The sequence below is a fragment of the Nomascus leucogenys genome, chromosome 10 (assembly GCF_006542625.1).
Source record: "Nomascus leucogenys isolate Asia chromosome 10, Asia_NLE_v1, whole genome shotgun sequence".
In the NCBI taxonomy this organism is placed as follows: domain Eukaryota; kingdom Metazoa; phylum Chordata; class Mammalia; order Primates; family Hylobatidae; genus Nomascus; species Nomascus leucogenys.
In genome coordinates this window covers 6,930,566-6,951,470 of record NC_044390.1, presented here as the reverse complement: position 1 = coordinate 6,951,470, position 20,905 = coordinate 6,930,566, and the positions used below count along the sequence as shown (strand labels likewise).

At 38.7% G+C, this 20,905-nt stretch overlaps 1 protein-coding gene across 3 annotated transcripts in view; it reads left to right on the top strand.

Annotated features, from left to right (window-relative positions):
• TMPO (thymopoietin) overlaps window positions 1-11,438 on the top strand; it is a 36,056-nt gene extending 24,618 nt beyond the window's left edge. The window contains exons 5-9 of one of the 3 annotated variants that reach the window (XM_004089144.3): window positions 5,333-5,452; window positions 5,551-5,646; window positions 6,057-6,167; window positions 7,444-7,532; window positions 8,651-11,438. In XM_004089144.3, coding sequence (XP_004089192.2) covers window positions 5,333-5,452; window positions 5,551-5,646; window positions 6,057-6,167; window positions 7,444-7,532; window positions 8,651-8,936 — 702 coding nt within the window. In that variant the 3' untranslated portion in view covers window positions 8,937-11,438. The remainder of the gene's footprint in view (window positions 1-5,332; window positions 5,453-5,550; window positions 5,647-6,056; window positions 6,168-7,443; window positions 7,533-8,650) is intronic. The other 2 variants (XM_030819791.1, XM_012500191.2) reach the window with 2 other exon arrangements.
• The last annotated feature ends 9,467 nt before the right edge of the window (window positions 11,439-20,905 follow it).

Below are 20,905 nucleotides of genomic sequence, written 5' to 3'. Positions count from 1 at the left end.
ATGAATGAAGATTTTGTTAACATGGAACCAAATACTGGAATACATGTTTTATTGTCCTTTTATGTAGTAGTCCTAACAAATAGCTTCAGGAGCATGCTGAAGAATAAGGAAATAGGCCGGGCATGGTGGCTCACGCCTGTAATCCCAGCACTTTGGGAGGCTGAGGTGGGCGGATCACCTGAGGTCCGGAGTTTGAGACCAGCCTGACCAACATGGAGAAACCCCGTCTCTACTAAAAATGCAAAATTAGCTGGGCATGGTGGCGCATGCCTGTAATCCCAGCTACTCAGGAGGCTGAGGCAGGAGAATCGCTTGAACCCGGGAGGCAGAGGTTGCTGTGAGCCGAGATCACGCCATTGCACTCTAGCCTGGGCAACAAGAGCGAAACTCTGTCTCAAAAATAATAAATAAATAAATAAATAAATAAATAAATAAATAAATAAAAAATAGAGATGGTCAAAGGGATAATTGATTTGGGGGAATCCAAACTGAGGGGCAGAATAACTAGTCAAAGGAGTGTAGGTTTAGATGACAGGCAGAATTAGACAGTGGCTTTATTGCAGAAAATTTAAAACATGTAGAAGAGTGGAGGGAAGAGTTTAATGACCCTCCAGTCATAGATGTGCCACAGTTGTCAGTGTTTTACCAGTTTGGTTTCATCACCCCACACCCTCCAGCTTTTTAAATTACTTTTTTTTTTTTTCGGAGTCTCACTCTGTCGCCCAGGCTGGAGTGCAGTGGCACAATCTCGGCTCACTTGCAGCCTCTGCCTCCTGGGTTCAAGCAGTTCTCCTGCTTCAGCCTCGTGAGTAGCTGGGATTACAGGTTCCTGCCACCATGCCCGGCTAGTTTTTGTATTTTTAGTAGAGACCAGGTTTCACCATGTTGGCCAAGCTGGTCTCGAACTCCTGACCTCAGGTGATCTACCCGCCTTGGCTTCCCAGATTGCTGGGATTACAGGCATGAGCTACCGTGCCTGGCCCTAAATTGCTTTTGCTTTTTTTGTTTTGCTTTTTCCTGGAGTATATTAAAGCAGTCTTTGACATATTGTTTCACGCATTAAAAAGTCAGCATTTTAGCATATATCTCTGAAAGATAAGTGCTGTTCCAGTGACAGTGCCAATATCACACCTAATAAAATTAATAATTTATTTGTATCTAATTCATGTTTAAATTTCTCTAGTTTCAGCAATGTTTCATTTATGATTATGTTATTCAAATCAGGATCCAAACAGGATCCACATATCCGGTTTAATTTTTGATTGTTTTAGTCTCTCAAGTCTGTAGCTATTACCACTGTAACTGTTTCTCTTCCCTCCATTTATTTGGTGAAGAAACCAGGTCATTACAGAATTTCCCAACATTCTGGATTTGTTAGGTTGCTTCTTTATGTCATTTAATTAGCTTCTCTATACGCTGCATTTCCTGTAGAGTGGGTTAGATCTGTAGTGAGGCTATGCAGTAGACCTTTCTGTGATAGAAATTTTTCATATCCGTGCTATCCGTTACAGTAGCCACTAGCTATTGAATACTTGGATGGTGACTAGTGAGGCTGAGAAACTCTCAGTTTTTCTTTGCTGTTGTTGTTGTTTTTGTTTTTTTGGTTTTTTTTGAGATGGAGTTTCACTCTTGTTGCCAAAGTTGGTGTGATCTCAGCTCTCCACAACCTCTGCCTCCCAAGTTCAAGCGATTCTCCTGCCTCAGCCTCCTGAGTAGCTGGGATTACAGGCATGTGCCACCACGCCCGGCTAATTCTGTATTTTTACTAGAGACGGGGTTTCTCCATGTTGGTCAGGCAGGTCTCGAACTCCCGACCTCAGGTGATCCACCCGCCTCAGCCTCCCAAAGTGCTAGGATTACAGGCGTGAGCCACTGCGCCTGGCCGAAACTATGTTTTAATTTTAATTTAAATTAAATTTAAATGACCATATGTGGCTAGGGGCCTACCATATTAGGACAGCACAGATCCAGAGGGTTGGTCAGATCCACGTTCAGTTTCTTTCACAAGAATACTTAAATGATATTGTGGCCTTCCTATTACATCGTTTTAGGAGATATAGAATGTCTTTCTGGCGATGCTAAAATTAGTAATTGATTAAGATTTTGAAAGGTTAATCCATCTGTTATAAAGATCCACATTGTCCTTTCATTTAATGGTTCTAACAGCCATTGTCATATGATTATTGCCTAGGTCTATTATTTTGAGGTTTTTTATGTATTGGATTTATGATCAGTTACAGTCATCATTCTTTTTTGGTGTTCACATTGTGCCATCTCTAGCCATTAGGAATTACTAAGTTGGATCCTGTATTTTTTAATTCCTTCCCCCATTTATCTTTGATAGTTTCTTGTTTTCTGGAATAGTAAGACATCCCAGGCTCATGTATACTTCCTGCGTCATACCTGGAATCAGCCATGTTTCCAAGGAACCCTGATCCTTTTAATAGAAAATACTGTTTGGGAGAAGCAATTTGGATGCTGACGTGTTCATTCCTACTGGTTGTCATTGTTTCTGGGTCTTTTCAGTAGGTAGTGCTAGGTAAATCATGAATTAATGGTGATATTTCAAATTTACAAATACAGGCTAATTTTGGGTTATGTTATACTTGTATCTTTTTTATCTTATGCTGAATATCTTGGTTCTTCAAATGATATTGTTACTTATGTAAGTATCACAACATATATGTGTTTCTAAATAATACAGTATTACTACTAACAATAAGACTGTTAAATGCAATTTGGGGTTTTGTTTTCCTTGTCTTTAGGACATATCCCACTAGAATGTAAAGTCAAAACACTGTGCTTAAAGTCACTTGAAAGAATTTTTTTGTGTCATACAGCCACCAACTTAATAGTTAGGTTTTTTTGTTCTCTAATGCTAGGATTGCTTTTTCTTTTATTATTTTTTAATGGTGTTGAGAGTATAATGAAATAAGGTAGAGTCAGAATTTTGGCTTCTGTCCTTTTCCCTTCCATCTATAGATAAGCATTTTTATTAAGTTTTGATGTATATTTTGTTTCTTTTTGAAAATATAAGTAAATATATAGATTTTTATATGCTCCCCTTTTACATAAAATGCAGCCTGCTTTGTACGTTTCCATTTTTAACCTAAACACATAACCTAGAGATCACTCCATATCGGAATGTAGCCATCTTCCTCATTGCTTTGTACAACTGCATTTTATGGATGTACTGTAATTTATTTAACCACTCTCCATTTGGTGAATATTTGAGTTGTTTTCAGCTGTATGTTATTATGAATAATGCCAGGATGAACCATGGAGCAGCATTTTGCATGTGTCATTGCATATTTTTTGCCAGTTTATCTTGGGGAAGCGTACAAGTAAAATTGCTAGGTAATTTCACCATTACATTTCTCTGCATATGAGTTGAAGCAATTTGCATTCCCACCAGCAATGTTTGAAAGTACTGTTCTCAAATGGAGGAATATGAGGCTATTTTGTTTTTTGTTTTTGTTTTTTGTTTTAATAAAAGTATGAGTAACCATATTGGTCATGTTTTACTTAAATTGATAGGCCTTTAAGATGGCTTTTAGTTATCTCAGGAGCTTTAGAAATTATCTATTCCCAGACCTGAAGAGATTCTGATTTAATTGGTTATGGTAGTTGGGGGCATTTGCCTTTTTTTTTTTTTTAAAGCTCTCCTTGATGGTACTGTGCCACAAGGATTGAGAATCTCAGATTATAAAACTACCTTTCTGTCTATTCAAATAGTCGGTAATTTGACTATTAAAAAGCACTTACTCTGGCCAGGTGCAGTGGCTCACACCTGTAATCCCAGCACTTTGAGAGGCCCAGGTGGGTGGATCACCTGAGGTCAGGAGACCAGCCTGGCCAACATGGCAAAACCCTGTCTGTACTGAAAATACAAAAAAATAAGCCAAGTGTGCTGGTGTGTGCCTGTAATCCCAGCTACTCAGGAGGGTGAGGCAGGAGAATCACTTGAACCTCGCAGGTGGAGGTTGCGGTGAGTGGAGGTTGCGGTGAGCGGAGGTTTTTTGACAATTTTGCATTCAGCAAATACTTCCTAATTGATAGGATAAGGAACCCAGAGATTCAGATTGTGACTTAAAACTCTTACAATGTCAATTCCAAATATAGATAAATACAAAACCATGATTTATGAGACTATGTCTGTAACTTGTGGAGTTTTGGTAGTATTACATCCAGCCATTTAGGCGTATTTATTGGATGACCACTCCTGTCACAGGATTAAAGTTTAAAAAAAAAATGTCTTTAAATTTAATAGACATTGACTTGGACATAAAACCATCAGTAATCTAGGTTAAATATTGGCGTGAAAGCAAAAGTGACAACAGAAGGACACTCTACTATAATACTGATCATTGATGGATATTCTCTAGTTAAAAGAATTTAAAAGAATCATCTGGTAATAGCGGCTTCAAAACTGAAAACCTTGCTACTTGGAATGCGGAATTTTGGGCCCTACAGCTACAGAATCAGAATCTGCATTTAACAAAAGCTTCAAGTGATTGATAGGCACATTACAATTTAAGAAGAACTGATCTAATGGGTTTTAAACCAGTATGTAAGAAATGCTGGATTCTTTAAAATGAGGAATGATCAGTGGAACATAGAAATTAATCTGAGACTGAGAATTAATCTGAGGCAGCTGTTTTCTGTCTTTCTATAGTGACATGGATAGCGTTGAGATTTGAAAGTGACATTAGGCTTGCATATTGATTAAAGAGTGACCACAGGGTTTTTGTGGCTACCTAATTTTGTATCTGTTTCCAAGAAAAGTTTGACACCTGAGAATTTTTTAGTTCAAATAAGCTATATGTGGGATTATAATTTAAACTGATTCTACTAAAGTGATTCTGACCATATGAAAATAATAATGTTTAATCTATGCTAACAATTACAAAAGTTTGTGTTTTTGTTTTAAAAGGAAACTGACTTACAATAGATGACTTTCTTCTAAGTCATGATCAGTCTGCTTTTTGTTTAGACAGAGATGTAGCTCCAATACTAGAGCCAAATAGCAAACAGTGAGTCAAAACGGGAACTGGTGATAGTTGATGTGCTTTTTTTCCCATCATTTTTATGATAATTTGTGAGCTACTATAGGTGGATTCTTTAGTGTATGTTAGCACTTTTTACGTGTTTTCTGATGCCTAAATATCAGTTCAATTAATACATAATTAGGAATATTTTGAGGGCATAGCATTGTTTGTAAATGCTGGCATTTGGAGACTTTTATTTCTTGGCTTCTCAGTATGCCAGTATGGCCGTTATTAAAGTATTTGATGTTAGAATATGACTTGTTAATGTGTTGATGCTTGAATAGAGCTATTCTCAAGCTGGAATAACTGAGACTGAATGGACAAGTGGATCTTCAAAAGGCGGACCTCTGCAGGCATTAACTAGGGAATCTACAAGAGGGTCAAGAAGAACTCCAAGGAAAAGGGTGATGCAAGGCTTATTCCTTAGAATTGGGTTTTCAGATTGGTAGGGTTTTAGTATTATTTTATATTTATTGTTTTTGTTTTGTTTTCAAACTAACAGGTGGAAACTTCAGAACATTTTCGTATAGATGGTCCAGTAATTTCAGAGAGTACTCCCATAGCTGAAACTATAATGGCTTCAAGCAACGAATCCTTAGTAAATATGTTTCATAAACTATACAAGTGGTATTCTTTGTAAATTACCCTTTAATTGGAAATGGGGAGGTGGTGAATTTTGGCAAATCTCAAATTTATATGTTTTTTTTAAATAATTTTAAACTGATTTTCCCCATATAGTTCTGAATTTTAGAATTTTCCTATAATATCCAATTTATGTAAAGAAATCTAATTCATTGTTCAAGAAAGTAAAAGGATATTTTTTGTTAAAATATTTGAAGAATGAGGCTTCATATGTGAGGCACTAAGTTGCGTTTGTAGGCTCTGTTGCTTAAATCTCTACTAAGGGAAAATTTCTAATATTACAGAGATAAAATATCTTTCTTTTCTTTTTAAGTGTCTGTGTTATGTTTGGATAATTCTGAGTCTGAATAATTTGAATCTTGGCAGGTTGTCAATAGGGTGACTGGAAATTTCAAGCATGCATCTCCTATTCTGCCAATCACTGAATTCTCAGACATACCCAGAAGAGCACCAAAGAAACCATTGACAAGAGCTGAAGTAAATGAATACAATTTAGATCGATGCTATCATTGATCTTTCAAAGAGGAAATATTTATATATATATATATTTTTTTGGAGTGGGAGGGAGCAGAGCTTTATTGGGTGGTGTGTGTAAATATGCATAAATTATTTTAAGGACACTTTTATTAGTGAAAACAGAAATTAACTAATATAGTTTGACATGCTAATACTATCCTCTTGCCACTGTATCCCTCTTAAGTTCCAGTTTTCAAGGGAGTGGTCATTTGTGTTCTGCTTGTAATATGTTCTGTTTGTCATGGATGCAAGTTTTAAAGTGCTGCTGGGCTGTGAGGGAGGCTACACTTCTTTTGTTGACGGGTCAAATAAGAGACTTTAACATAACTCTATGTGGTGCTGGAATGGGTTAACTCCTGTGTAATTAAGCTTGAAAGTACTAACTGCATGGTGCATTTTAATTTGAATGAATCTTTACAAAAGGAGCTGAAACATTTATTACTTTGTTCTGGACATAAAGGTAAACAGTGAAACAAGCTAAACATTATTATTTTTTTCAATTTGGGCATATTGCATTGACTATAATTTTAAAACATATAATAAAATTTGCTAAAGGTTCATGTTGAGTATCTTCTGTATTTTATCTTTTACTACAGAATTCTTAATAAATGAAGAAACAGTATACTTTTTTTTTGAAACGGAGTCTTGCTCTGTTGCCCAGGCTGGAGTACAGTGGCACGATCTCAGCTCACTGCAACCTCCGCCTCCTGGGTTCAAGCGATTCTCCTGCCTCAGCTTCTTGAGTAGCTGGGATAACAGGTGCCCGCCACTACGCCTGGCTGATTTTTGTATTTTTAGTAGAGACGGGATTTCACCATGTTGGTCAGGCTAGTCTCGAACTCCTGACCTCAGGTGATCCACCCACCTCGGCCTCCCAAAGAGCTGGGATTACAGGTGTGAGCCACCGTGCCCAGCCCAACAGTATACTCTTAATAGTAGAAAACAGAAAATCAATGAGGGAATTAGCATTGCCATGTTAGATTACTGAATTTTTTCCCCCCAGTTATTTAAATGTGTGGCAGTTTTTCACTCCAATAACCACATATATAAGGTATCTTCAAGAAATTTGAAGAGAGCCTTGGAAGCATGTGGATACCTAGATAATAATTTAGAAATGGCAGCTGTAAAATCTATGATAGATTTAAAGGCATTTTGTTCTCTAAAACTTATTTATGTTTTAGTTGTTGCATGTTTACACTAAATTTTAACTTGTGGTTGTTTGTTTGTTTCTTACTAGGTGGGAGAAAAAACAGAGGAAAGAAGAGTAGAAAGGGATATTCTTAAGGAAATGTTCCCCTATGAAGCATCTACACCAACAGGAATTAGGTATTCAGATACATTTAAACAAGTACTAGTGTATTCTAGTAGGGAATCTTTATTTTTAATTCTTCATCACAAAGTTACTGTACTTCTGCTCAGAATTAAGCTGTTCTTTTGGAGCCAGGTACGATGGTACATGCCTATAGTCCCAGCTACTCAAGAGACTAAGGCAGGTGGATTGCTTGAGCCCAGAAGTTCGAGACCAGTCTGGGCAACATAATGAGACTCTGTCTACCCACTGACTCTTAAATAAATAAGTGAACGAACTGTTCTTTTGGGAGCAGTTTAATTCCCCTAAGCCCACCAGTAAATATTCTTGAAAGTTGAATGAGTTTCGAAATTGCAATTGGTAAATGGAGGATTTAAAATAAATCACTTACTTACTACTTAATTCATATGTTAAAATCTAAACGAAAATCTAGTGAGAAATACTTTTTTCCCCCCGAGTTTCTCTTTTCTAATTGAAAAGGCTGTGTTTATATACCTTAATTTTTAACTGAAAGAAACACAACCAAAACTGTTTTGTTTTTCCTCTTTACTCCTAAACATGAGCTTTGAAGAGCCTTTAAGAAGGCAGGTTTAGTGACTATCAGTGTTCTGAATATTCTTTTCTAATATGCATCGAACCTTTTTTTTTTTTTTTTTGAGACGGAGTTTTGCTCTGTCGCCCAGGCTGGAGTACAGTGGCATGATCTCAGCTCACTACAACCTCCACCTCCTGGGTTCAAGCGATTCTCCTGCCTCAGCCTCCTGAGTAGCTGGGATTACAGGCACCCACCATCATGCCTGGCTAATTTTTGTATTTTTGTAGAGACAGGGTTTCACCATGTTGGCCAGGCTAGTCTTGAACTCCTGACCTCAGGTGATCTGCCCGCCTTGGCCTCCCAAAGTGCTGGGATTGCAGGCGTGAGCCACCATGCCCGGCCCATCTAACTTTTAAAATAGAAAATGTGTAGAAGTTTTAAATAGGCTGACTGACCTCACTGCTTTATATGTATCAATTTTCTACTGTTACCTCAGGGACTGTGCTTGGAATTAGGAGTGGCAATGACATTTTATGTTATTTCTCTAAATCATGGCTTTATCTAAAATTATTTTTCTCTTCCTCCTTTCACTCCCAACAGTGCTAGTTGCCGCAGACCAATCAAAGGGGCTGCAGGCCGGCCATTAGAACTCAGTGATTTCAGGATGGAGGAGTCTTTTTCATCTAAATATGTTCCTAAGTATGTTCCCTTGGCAGATGTCAAGTCAGAAAAGACAAAAAAGGGACGCTCCATTCCCGTATGGATAAAAATTTTGCTGTTTGTTGTTGTGGCAGTTTTTTTGTTTTTGGTCTATCAAGCTATGGAAACCAACCAAGTAAATCCCTTCTCTAATTTTCTTCATGTTGACCCTAGAAAATCCAACTGAATGGTATCTCTTTGGCACATTCAACTTGGTCTCCTATTTTTAATAACTGTGTTGAAAAACATTTGTGTACACTTGACTCCAAGAACTAAAAAAATGTGATTTTGCCTCAATAAATGTAGTATTTCATTGAAAAGCAAACAAAATATATATAAATGGACTTCATTAAAATGTTTTTGAACTTTGGACTAGTAGGAGATCACTTTGTGCCATATGAATAATCTTTTTTAGCTCTGGAACTTTTTGTAGGCTTTATTTTTTTAATGTGGGCATCTTATTTCATTTTTGAAAAAATGTATATGTTTTTTGTGTATTTGGGAAACAAGAAGGGCGAAACATGATAGTATAATGTGAAGCTACACATTTAAATACTTAGAATTCTTACAGAAAAGATTTTAAGAATTATTCTCTGCTGAATAAAAACTACAAATATGTGAAACATAATGAAATTCAGTAAGAGGAAAAGTAACTTGGTTGTACTTTTTGTAACTGCAACAGTTTGATGGTGTTTATGAGGAAAAGTACAGCAATAATCTCTTCTGTAACCTTTATTAATAGTAATATTGTTGTAGCCCTATCATACTCACTTTTTAAGACACAGTATCATGAAAGTCCTACTTCAGTAAGACCCATTTACATACAGTAGATTTTTAGCAGAGATCTTTTAGTGTAACATACATATTTTAGAGAATTGTTGGCTAGCTATACATGTTTTGAAAAGCTGTTTAGCTAGCTATAAGGCTATAATTGGAAATCTGTATTTTTTATTTACAGCAAAACATTTATTCAGTCATCCACTTTGCTACCAAAATATGTTTTAGATAAGTGTGTGTATGTTTGTTTAGAAGTTAGAAATTGTAAACACTGGTCTTATGTTTCATTTGGATTCATTATTGCATTGTCTTGTTACCAGAAACAAATTTTGCTAAGCTTTTTTGGCCCTATATTTCCCAGCATAATTTGATTAGAAAGTACAAAAAGGACTGGGCGCAGTGGCTTACGCCTGTAATCCCAGCACTTTGGGAGGCCAGGGCGGGTGGATCACGAGGTCAAGAGATCAAGACCATCCTGCCAACATGGTGAAACCCCGTCTCTACTAAAAATACAAAAAATTAGCTGGGCGTGGTGATGCGCACCTATAGTCCCATCTACTAGGGAGACTGAGGCAGGAGAATTGTTTGAACCTAGGAGACAGAGGTTGCAGTGAGCCGAGATTACGTCACTGCACTCTAGCCTGGCGACAGAGCGAGACTCCATCTCAAAAACAAAAAAGAAAGTACAAAAAGTACTTGCTTTTATATTACATCATAAGTGGTAGTTAATAAAGTTGTATACTCTGAATAAGAGGTGGGCATTATGATTATTTTTTATTTATTTTATTTTTTTATTTTTTTTTTTTGAGATGGAGTCTCGCTCTTGTCACCCAGACTGTAGTGCAGTGGCACGATCTGGGCTTGGTGCAACCTCTGCCTCCCAGGTTCAAGCAATTTTCCTGCCTCGGCAGAGACGGGGTTTCACCATGTTGGCCAGGCTGGTCTCGAACCCCTGACCTCAAGTGATCTGCCCGCCTCAGCTTCCCAAAGTGCTGGGATTACAGGTGTGAGCCACCGCGCCCGGCCGGCATTATGATTTTGTGTACTCTTGAAATGGTTATCTTTGTGGTTGATTTTTTTTTTTTTAAGCTGAAACTTACCTCATGAATAACTTGGTTAAAGTAGTAGGTGATTAAAATTTCAATAGAATCAAATGAAACAAAAATTTTAAACCGACTCATTTGAGTTTCAACTTCACAGTCATTGACCATAAAGCACACTAAAAATGTAAGTTATTTTTAAATGCATCTGAAATAAAAATACTTATTAAAAAGGAAGAAGCTGAAGATGTATATTTAGACCAGCACACAATTTTGATTTCAATTAGCCTTATTCTAATATTTAGCTTTTAGATCTTTCATACACATTTTCACATACTTTGCAGTTGAGACCAGAAAGACTTGTAGGTCTTCCTGCAGAATGAGTGGGTCCTTGCAAAGTAAGTGGGAAACTTACTCCTAGATCAGAAATGTTTGCCTCTCTGAGTAAAATGTTTCTTTGAGATGAGCCATAGAGGGGGCACCTTTTACTCAAATTTTCTTTGTTTTGAAACTTTGTTTCCCATATTGTTTTCAGCCTTTTGTTTATAATTAGAAATTGTGAGAAGCTTCATTTAGTGTTTAAAAATGTGGGGAGATAAATCAGACTTAACATGTATGTAAGATCAATTCACTTAAAAGTGTGGTCCAAATAGCAAAAATGGACCAAGTGAAACATGTAGTCATTTTTTAAAAACATGTACTCGGTCTTTTGTGTGTGTCTGTTTTATTCCATTAGAATAAATGTGTCCTTGATGTAAATGCAAAGCATTTCTTCCTGATTAAATTGTAGATGTAGACTTTGCAGTATAATTCAATAATAAAAAGTAATTAACCTCTAGTTTTGTCGTTGCATAAATGGTTTTCAGATAGCACAAACTGTGATTTCTGGATAACATTTCTTATGTGGTATTTATGGATTATTGTGTTTTATTTCAGTCTGTTCATATGTTTTACTTCTTATCATTGTAATCAGGTTCTCATTTATTCAAAGGTAAGCAACGTGTAGCTATTGCACTCACAGAATGACATTAAGAAGCGCTCCAAGGCACCTCTCCCACACCTAGTTCCTTTTTCCCACCAGTTTTACTGTCTTTAGTATTTACCTATGACCCTTATGATTGTTAGTCTTGCTGTGAGACTAAGCCAGTGTCACTGTGATACGTCATGGAGCTGTGCTCACAAGATGAAAGTGCCATTATGTCTTCATCATTCATGTGTCCCCAGAGGTGATTTGACTTAAATTAGTGTTTCTCAAGATAGTATAGACACCATAATTAATTAGAAGGCAAATCGCATCAAAGGCTTAAAACAAGTTTTATTGCATGCTTACCATGTGCTAGGTACTTTTCTGTGTGTTTAATATGTATTGATTGACTCAATCCTCACGATAATCCTTTGGAGTAGGCATTTTTGTAATCTCATTACAGATGAGGAAATTGATGGTTAGAGGTGTTAACCTTCGTCATGTTTGCACACAGCTGAGACGTGATGGATCTGGTTGCATATAATATGGCAGAGGGAACCTAAAAAAAACAAACAATTCTCTGTTTACATGCTTTAAACCAGTTCTTCTGTGTTCAGCCCTGCTCCTTTCACAACTTTGGTGGTGCCTTTTAAGTTTCAAACCTCTGAAGCGTTCTTTTGGGTAAACTAGCTCACTCCTAGTTTTTCTTATCTTTTTGTTTTCTTTGAGACAAGGTCTCACTTAATCTTTCTCTGTGGCTATTTAAATTTAAATCTTCTGGCCTGCAATCCTAGAACTTTGGGAGGCTGAGGCAGGCAGATCACCTGAGGTCAGGAGTTCGAGACCAGCCTGAACAACATGGCAAGACAATTTTTAGTCTCTACTAAAAATACAAAAATTAGCCAGGTGTGGTGGTGGGTGCCTGCAATCCCAGCTACTCGGTAGGCTGAGGCAGAAGAATGACCCGAACCTGGGAGGCAGAGGTAACACTCCAGCCTGGGTGACAGTGAGACTCCATCTCAGAACAACAATAATAATAATAAATTTAAGCCTTCTTTAATTTTGCTAATTCTTTTTCTGTTTCTTAATCTGTTTTTTTTTTTGATAGGGTCTTGCTCTGTCGCCCATGCTGGAGTGCAGTGGCGCCATCTTGGCTGACTGCAACCTCTGCCTCCAGGGTTCAAGTGATTCTCCTGTCTCAGCTTCCCAAGTAGCTGGTACTACAGGTGCGCCACCATGCCCAGCTAATTTTTGTATTTTTAGTAGAGACGGGGTTTTACCATGTTGGGCAGGCTGGTCTTGAACTCCTGACCTCAGGTGATCCTCCCAAAGTGCTGGGATTACAGGCGTGAGCCACCGCCCCTGGCCTAATTTTTTTTTTTTAATCTTCCAAGCAGCTTTTTGAAGTATCTTTTGCTATCTCACGCTACCTCTTTGTCATTGTGTTAAACACTTCTTTATTCCCTTACAGTATTCAAATCTCAGTAGAAAGAGGCTGTAAGCATGTGGTCAGCCTGTCACCTTGAATTGATGGTCACTGAGAGCTTTTCAGAATTCACATATCTTCCTTTCCACCAAAGATTTGGGGAGAAAGTAGAGGAGCAAACAGGGTTTGAGTGCAAGGGGACTCCATGTGTTTTGTTAAGTTATCCTAATTATGGAATCATTAGTTGAACTGACAACATTTATACTATATTTACAGTGTTTTTAAATGGATTGAAATTTATTGGTTACCAAATTTTGCCACTTAATGCAACAGACATTTGATACTTTCTCTGTGATAAAAATGTGTAGTTGATGGTGCATGGGTGCAGTTTTAGAATTTTCTTTGAACTTATATTGAGGCATTCTTTGGGGAAGTTTTTTTTAAAGCATCTGATGCTGGGTGTGGTACCTCATGCCTGTAATCCCAGCACTTTGGGAAGCCGAGGTGGGTGGGTCAGCCAAGGCCAGGAGTTTCAAGACCAGCCTGGCCAACATGGCGAAACCTTGTCTACAAAAAAAACAAAATTAGCTGGGGGTAGTGGTGCACCCCTGCAGCCCCAGCTACTCAGGAGACTGAGGCAGGAGAATCCCTTGAACCTGGGAGGCGGAGGTTGCAGTGAGCCGAGATGGTGCCATTGCACTGTGGTCTGGGTGACGAGCAAAACTCTTGTCTCAAAAATAATAATAGGCCAGGTGCATTGGCTCACGCCTGTAATTCCAGCACTTGGGGAGGCCGAGACAGGGATCACCTGAGGTCAGGAGTTTGAGACCAGCCTGACCAATATGATGAAACCCCATCTCTACTGAAAATACAAAAATTAGCCGGGTGTGGTAATTAGCCGGGCATGGTGGCATGTGTCTGTAATCCCAGCTACCCCGGAGGCTGAGATGAGAATCGCTTGGACCTAGGAGGCGGAGGTTTTAGTGAGCTGAGATCTTGCCATTGCACTCTAGCCTGGGCACAATCCAGCCTGGGCAACAAAGGCGAAATTCCATCTCAAAAAATAATAATAATAAAATTGAAGCATATTGTCTATTAACTAATAACCATATAGGTTTATTAGCAATTTAAATATTGCTGTTGTTCATTATATTGAGAGAAACTAATGACCTTATAGTCGAAGAACTAAAAACTTGCTTATTTGGAATAAAAGCTGAGTATGAAAATTAAGTCCTGACAATAGACCACTAATGACTATTGTCCAGAAATTGACACATTGATCTTGTGACAGTGAATACATTTTCCTTCCTTTTGGAGGAAGGGGATGTAAGCCTTTAGGAGCTATAAATGCATTCCCAACTTATGTTTATGATGAGTTTATTGGCACATATGCCCCATCATAAGTTGAGCATCTCTACATGTCACATCATGATGGACCCAACAGACAATGTTGAATGGAGCAAGCCTGGGAAAAAGTAGGGCATTGTTCCATTCAAAATTCCTAATGTAGAAAAGCAAAAATAGTCCATGGCGATAGAAGTCAGAATACTACATACCTTTAGGGAGGAGTGGCTATTAACTGTGAGAGATTCTTGCAAGGTGATAGAAATGTTTGTGTCTTGGCCAGGCATTGTGGCTTTTGCCTGTATTCCCAGCTCCTGGGAGGCCAAGGCAGGAGGATCACTTAAGCCCAGGAATACAAAACCAGCCTGGTCAACATAATGAGACCCTATTTCTTTTTTTTTTTTCTTCAGGAAATATATAGGTGTGGTGGCTCATGCCTATAGCCCCAGCTACTCAGGAGACGACCCTATCTTAAAAAAAAAAAAAAAAAATTATCCAAACTGAAGCAGAGAGAGGAAAAGGCTAAAAAGCACCTCAACAAAGCCTCAGTAACCTGTGTGTGAGACAATATCTAGCAGTCTTTTTTTTTTTTTTTTTTTTTTTTTTTTTGAGACGGAGTTTTCGCTCTTGTCGCCCAGGCTGCAGTGCAATGGCGCGATCTCGGCTCACCACAACCTCCGCCTCTTGGGTTCAAGCAATTCTCCTGCCTCAGCCTCCCGAGTAACTGAGATTACAGGCATGCGCCTCCACGCCTGGCTAATTTTGTATTTTTAGTAGAGACGGGGTTTCTCCATGTTGGTCAGGCTGGTCTCGAACTCCTGACCTCAGGTGATCCGCCTGCCTCGGCCTCCCAGTGCTAGGATTACAAGCGTGAGACATCGTGCCAGGCCAATATCTAGCAGTCTTTCATAGATGTAATAATGGTAATACCAGGGGAGGAGGGAGTGCAGGGGGAAATAAAATTTCTTAAGAAATGGCTGAAAATTTACTAAGTTCCCAGAAACTATATAAGCCCAAGTATGGGAAGTTCAAGTGACCCCCAAAACAAAGTCAAACCAAGGCAACTGTGGCCAGGCGCGGTGGCTCATGCCTGTAATCTCAGCACTTTGGGAGGCCGAGGCGGGCGGTTCACGTGGTCAAGAGATTTGAGACCATCCAGGCTAACACGGTGAAACCCCATCTCTACTAAAAATACAAAAAGAAATTAGCCGGGTGTGGTGGCGGGCCCCTGTAGTCCCAGCCACTCTGGAGGCTGAGGCAGGAGAATGGCGTGAACCCTGGGAGGCGGAGCTTGCAGTGAACCTGGATTGCGCCACTGCACTCCAGCCTGGGCGACAGAGTGAGACTCCGTCTCAAAAAAAACAAACAAAAAAACCAAAAAAACAAGGCACTTTACTGAAGCTATTGCGTACCAGTTTATGATAAAGGGTGGGGGAAGAAAAACAATGAAAGACAACTTAGCAACTGGAGAAAGCTGTACACATGACATGGGTAATCAGCAATTAGTTACTACTACTCATTAGTAATAGTGCAAGTCAGACAGTAATGAAACATCTTTAAAGTGATGAAAGAAATATCAGTGTAGATACCCAGCAAAAATATCCTTCAAAATAAAGATATCTTCAGATTAAACTACAAATGGAAAAGAATACTAGATTTAAAACTGGAATTACACAAAGGAATGAAGAGTGCCAGAAATGGTAAATTTATGGCTAAAGACTTTATTGTTTTTCTTTAAAAGGTAGTTTACTGTTCAATACAAAATTGTAATCATGTATTGTGGGATGTGAAATGTAAAATGTATGTCAATAAAGATAAAAAATGAATATTGTTATCACGTTCTTATATGTAGATTAATATTTGAAAATAGACTTTAATAGGTTAAAGATGCATATTGTAAACGCTAAGGTAGCCATTAATAACAAAACAGAGGTATAGCTGGTAAACCAATGGAGTACATAAAGTGTAACACTAAGAAAAAGACTCAATCCAAAAGAAAGTGGGAGAAGAGGAAAAAACACTGGAGGGATGGGAAAAGTAGAAAACAAGTAATAAGATGGTAGTCTTAAATCCAACTACAGATGCCCCTTGATTTACATTGGGTTTATCCAGATGTTACACCATCACAAGTCAAGGAGTATACTGAACTTGTGTTGCTTTAGCAGCATCACAAAATCGAAAAATGGTAAATCGAACTTTTTTTTTTTTTTTTTTTGAGACGGATCTTGCTCTGTCGCCAGGCTGGAGTGCGGTGGCGCAATCTCGGCTCACTGCAAGCCCCGCCTCCCGGGTTCAAGCGATTCTGCCTCAGCCTCCCAAATAGCTGGGACTACAGGCATGCGCCACTACGCCCAGCTAGTTTTTTGTATTTTAGTAGAGACAGGTTTCACCATGTTGGCCAGGATGGTCTGGATATCCTGACCTCGTGATCTGTCTGCCTCAGACTCCCAAAGTGGTGGGATTACAGGCGTGGGCCACCGCGCCCTTCCTCGAACTATCTTAAATTAGGGACTGTCTGTATATCATTGTATTAGAAGTGATTTAAGAAAGTTTATGAATTTGTGTTGGGCCACATGCAGCCATGGGCTGCGGGTTGGACAACTTTGGTCTAAATTAAAATGTGGAGATTGTCAGCTTGGATTTTTAAAAGTAATATCCAACTATATGCTGTCTACAAGAAACATTTAAAATATAGAGTTACAGGTTTAAAATGAATGAAAGAGTACACCGTGAAAAAACTAAAATAAATCCAGAATGGTTACATTAATACCAAAGTAGACTTTAGGAAAATGACTATTACTGTAGATTTTTAAAAAGACATTCAGGCTGGGCACGGTGGCTCAGGCCTGTAATCCCAGCACTTTGGGAGGCCGAGGCGGCAGATTACAATGTCGGGAGATAGAGACCATGCTGGCTAACACGGTGAAACCCCGTCTCTACTAAAAATACAAAAAAATTAGCCAGGCGTGGTGGCGGGCGCCTGTAGTCCCAGCTACTCGAGAGGCTGAGGCAGGAGAATGGCGTGAACCCAGGAGGCAAAGCTTGCAGTGAGCCGAGATCACGCCACTGCACTCCAGCCTGGGCGACAGAGCGAAACTCTGTCTCAAAAAATAAAATAAAAATAAAAAGACTTTCATAAAGGGTCAGTATTAAAAAGACAAAGTCCTAAATGTGTATGCACCCAGTAACAAAACTTCCAAATACATGAAGCAAAACGTGACAATCAAAAGGAGAATTAGACAAATACCAAAGTCTAGTTGGAGATTTCAACACTCTTCTTTCAGTAGCTGGTATAACAAAAATTCAGCAAGTTTATAAAAGACATTAACAGTACCTTCAACTAATTTGACCTAATTGACATTTATAGAATGCTACATCCAATGACAGCAGAATACACATTCTTCTCAAGGGCACATGGAGCATTCATAAAGATATAATTTTTGTTGGGTAATAAGTCTCAGTAAAGTCTCAAAAAAATTGAAACTATACTTTCTCATCAGGATAGAATTAAAAGTCAATAACAAGTATATCTGGAAAACCCTCAAATGTTTGGAAGTTAAATACCATAATTAAATCCATGGGCCAAAGAAATCAAAAGGGAAAGTATTTTGAACCAAGTGATAACGCAAATAATAATGCAAATTTAATATAATCACATGTATCTGCATACGCAGAGAAAATATTTCCATTATATAGATCTGACAAAGAACTTGTATTCAGAATATATAAAGAAAACCTAAAGAATTGGTCAGGCATGGTGGCTCACACCTGTAATCCCACCACTTCGGGAGGCCGAGGCGGGCAGATCACGAGGTCAGGAGTTTCAGACCAGCCTGGCCAATATGGTGAAACCCTGTCTCTACTAAAAATACAAAAATTAGCCGGGCATGGTGGCGCACGCCTATAGTCCCAGCTACTTGGGAGGCTGAGGCAGAAGAATCACTTGAACCCGGGAGGCAGAGGTTGCAGTGGGCCGAGATTGCACCACTGCACTCCAGCCTGGGTAACAGAGCAAGACTCCATCTCAGAAAAAAAAAAAGAAAGCCAAAAGAATTGAGGGTTTCAGCAGATATTTAACAAAATATAGGAATGGCTAATAACCACTGGTGCAACATTATTAGTATTCAGAGGAATGCAAATTAAAATTACAATGAACTACATACCCGGTGGAATGGCTAAAATTAAAAAGCTTGACAACAAAATATTGATGAGGATGTGGAGAAGCTGGAACTCATACATTGCTGGTGGGAGTGTAAAACATTTGAAAAACAATTTGGCAATTTTTGTATATTGTTAAGCATACACTTACCATAAGATGCAATAATTCCACTCCTAAGTGTTTTCTGAAGTGGAAATGTGTCTACAAATCTTTTATTCATAATAGCAAAAAACTAGAAACAACCCAAATATCTAACAAAGGACAATGGTTAAATTCTAGTATATGCATTCAGTCAGATTTAACAAAGAAGTATTGATACACACAACATATGTGAATCTCAAAAACGCTGAGAAAAAGAAGCAAGGTGTGCCGGGCACGGTGGCTCATGCCTGTAATCCCAGCACTTTGGGAGTCCGAGGTGGGCTGATCACCTGAAGTCAGGAGTTTGAGACCAGCCTGGCCAACATGATAAACTCTGTCTCTACTAAAAATACAAAAATTAGCTGGGCATGGTGGTACGTGCCTCTAATTCCATCTACTTGGGGGGCTGAGGCAGGAGAATCACTTGAACTTGGGAGACTAAGATTGCAGACAGCCAAGATCACACCACTGCACTCCAGCCTGGAAGAGAAAGCGAGACTCTGTCTCAGAAAAAAAAGAATAAAAAGGGGCTGGACACAGTAGTTCATGCCTGTAACCCCAGCACTTTAGAAGGCTGAGGCAGGAGGATTGCCAGAACCCAGGAGTTCAAGACCAGCCTGGTCAACATATTGAAACCTCATTTCTATTTAAAATACATATACCTTTTAAATATATAATGTTATACAGATAGATAGATAGATGATAGATAGATAGATAGATGATAGATAGATAGATAGATGATAGATAGATAGATAGATAGATAGACAGATAGATAGATTTTTTCTTTTGAGACAGAGTCTCACTCTGTTGCCCAGGCTGGAGTGCAGTGGCGCAATCTCAGCTCACTGCAACCTCCGCTTCCCAGGTTCAAGTGATTCTCTTGCCTCAGCCTCCCGAGTAGCTGGGATTACAGGTGCATGCCACCACGCCGAGCTAATTTTTGTATTTTTTAGGAGACAGGGTTTTGCCATTTTGGCCAGGCTGGTCTTGAACTCCTGACCTCAGGTGATCTGCCTGCCTGTGATAACAATGCCTTCTTGTGGATACCTCTTGAAGGACCTGTCTGAGAATGTCTTACAATTAACCTCCTTTTTTTTTTTTTTTTTTTTTTGAGATGGAGTCTTGCTCTGTTGCCAGGCTGGAGTGTAGTGGTGCGATCTCGGCTTACTGCAGCCTCCGCCTCCCGAGTTCAAGTGATTCTGCTGCCTCAGCCTCCTGAGGAGTGGGACTACAGGCGTGCACCACCACGCCCAGCTAATTTTTGCATTTTTAGCAGAGACGGGGTTTCACCATGTTGGCCAGGATGGTCTCAATCTCTTGACCTTGTGATCTACCCACCTCTGCCTCCCAAAGTGCTGGGATTACAGGCATGAGCCACCGCGCCTGGCCTTAACTTTCTTTTAATAAGTAGGAGAAATACACTCTAAAATAATGATAAAAAGTACAATAAACACATAAACCAGTAACACTCGTTTATTATCAAATATTAAGTACTGTACATGATTTTGCTATACTTTTATATGACTGGCCACACAGTAAGTTTATTTAGACCAGCATGGCCAGAAATATGTGATTACTGAATTGTGCTACATTATGATGGCTACAGTGTCGCTAGGCAATAAGAATTTTTCAGCCTCTTTATAATCTTATGGGACCACTGTTGTATATATGGTTCATCATCGATCAAAACGTCGTTAAGCAGTACCTGACTATAAAAAGAAAGCCTGGAAAGAACGCCTCCTGGGTTCATGCCATTACTCACAGATGACATGATCGTATATGCAAAAAAGCTGAAAGAATCTATAGAAGAACTATTATAATTAATAGGTTTAATTAGCAAGGTCTCTAAATATAAGATTATTACACTAAAACCAGTTGTGTTGCTGTGTCAACAAGAAACAAATAGAAAATGAAATTTTGAAAAGTATCACTTATAACAACACCAAAATATATCAAAAAACATTAAATCTAACGATGTCAAAGACCTTTGCACTAGAAACTACAAACCATTGAGAAAAAAATAAAGAAAATCAAAATAAATACCACATTTATAGACTGGAAGAGTTAATGTTGTAAAGATCTTATTTCTTCCCAAATTGATCTACAAGTTCAATATAATCCCAATCAAAATTCCAGCAGATTTTTGGTGTGGAAATTGATACAACATTTTGACTTAGTTGATTCTAAAATTTAAATGGCAATGCAAAGACCAAAGAATAGCTAAGGCAAACCTCAAGAAGAACAAACCTGTAAAATGACACTGACTGCTTGATATCATGCCCTATTATAAAGCTGTGGCAATTTA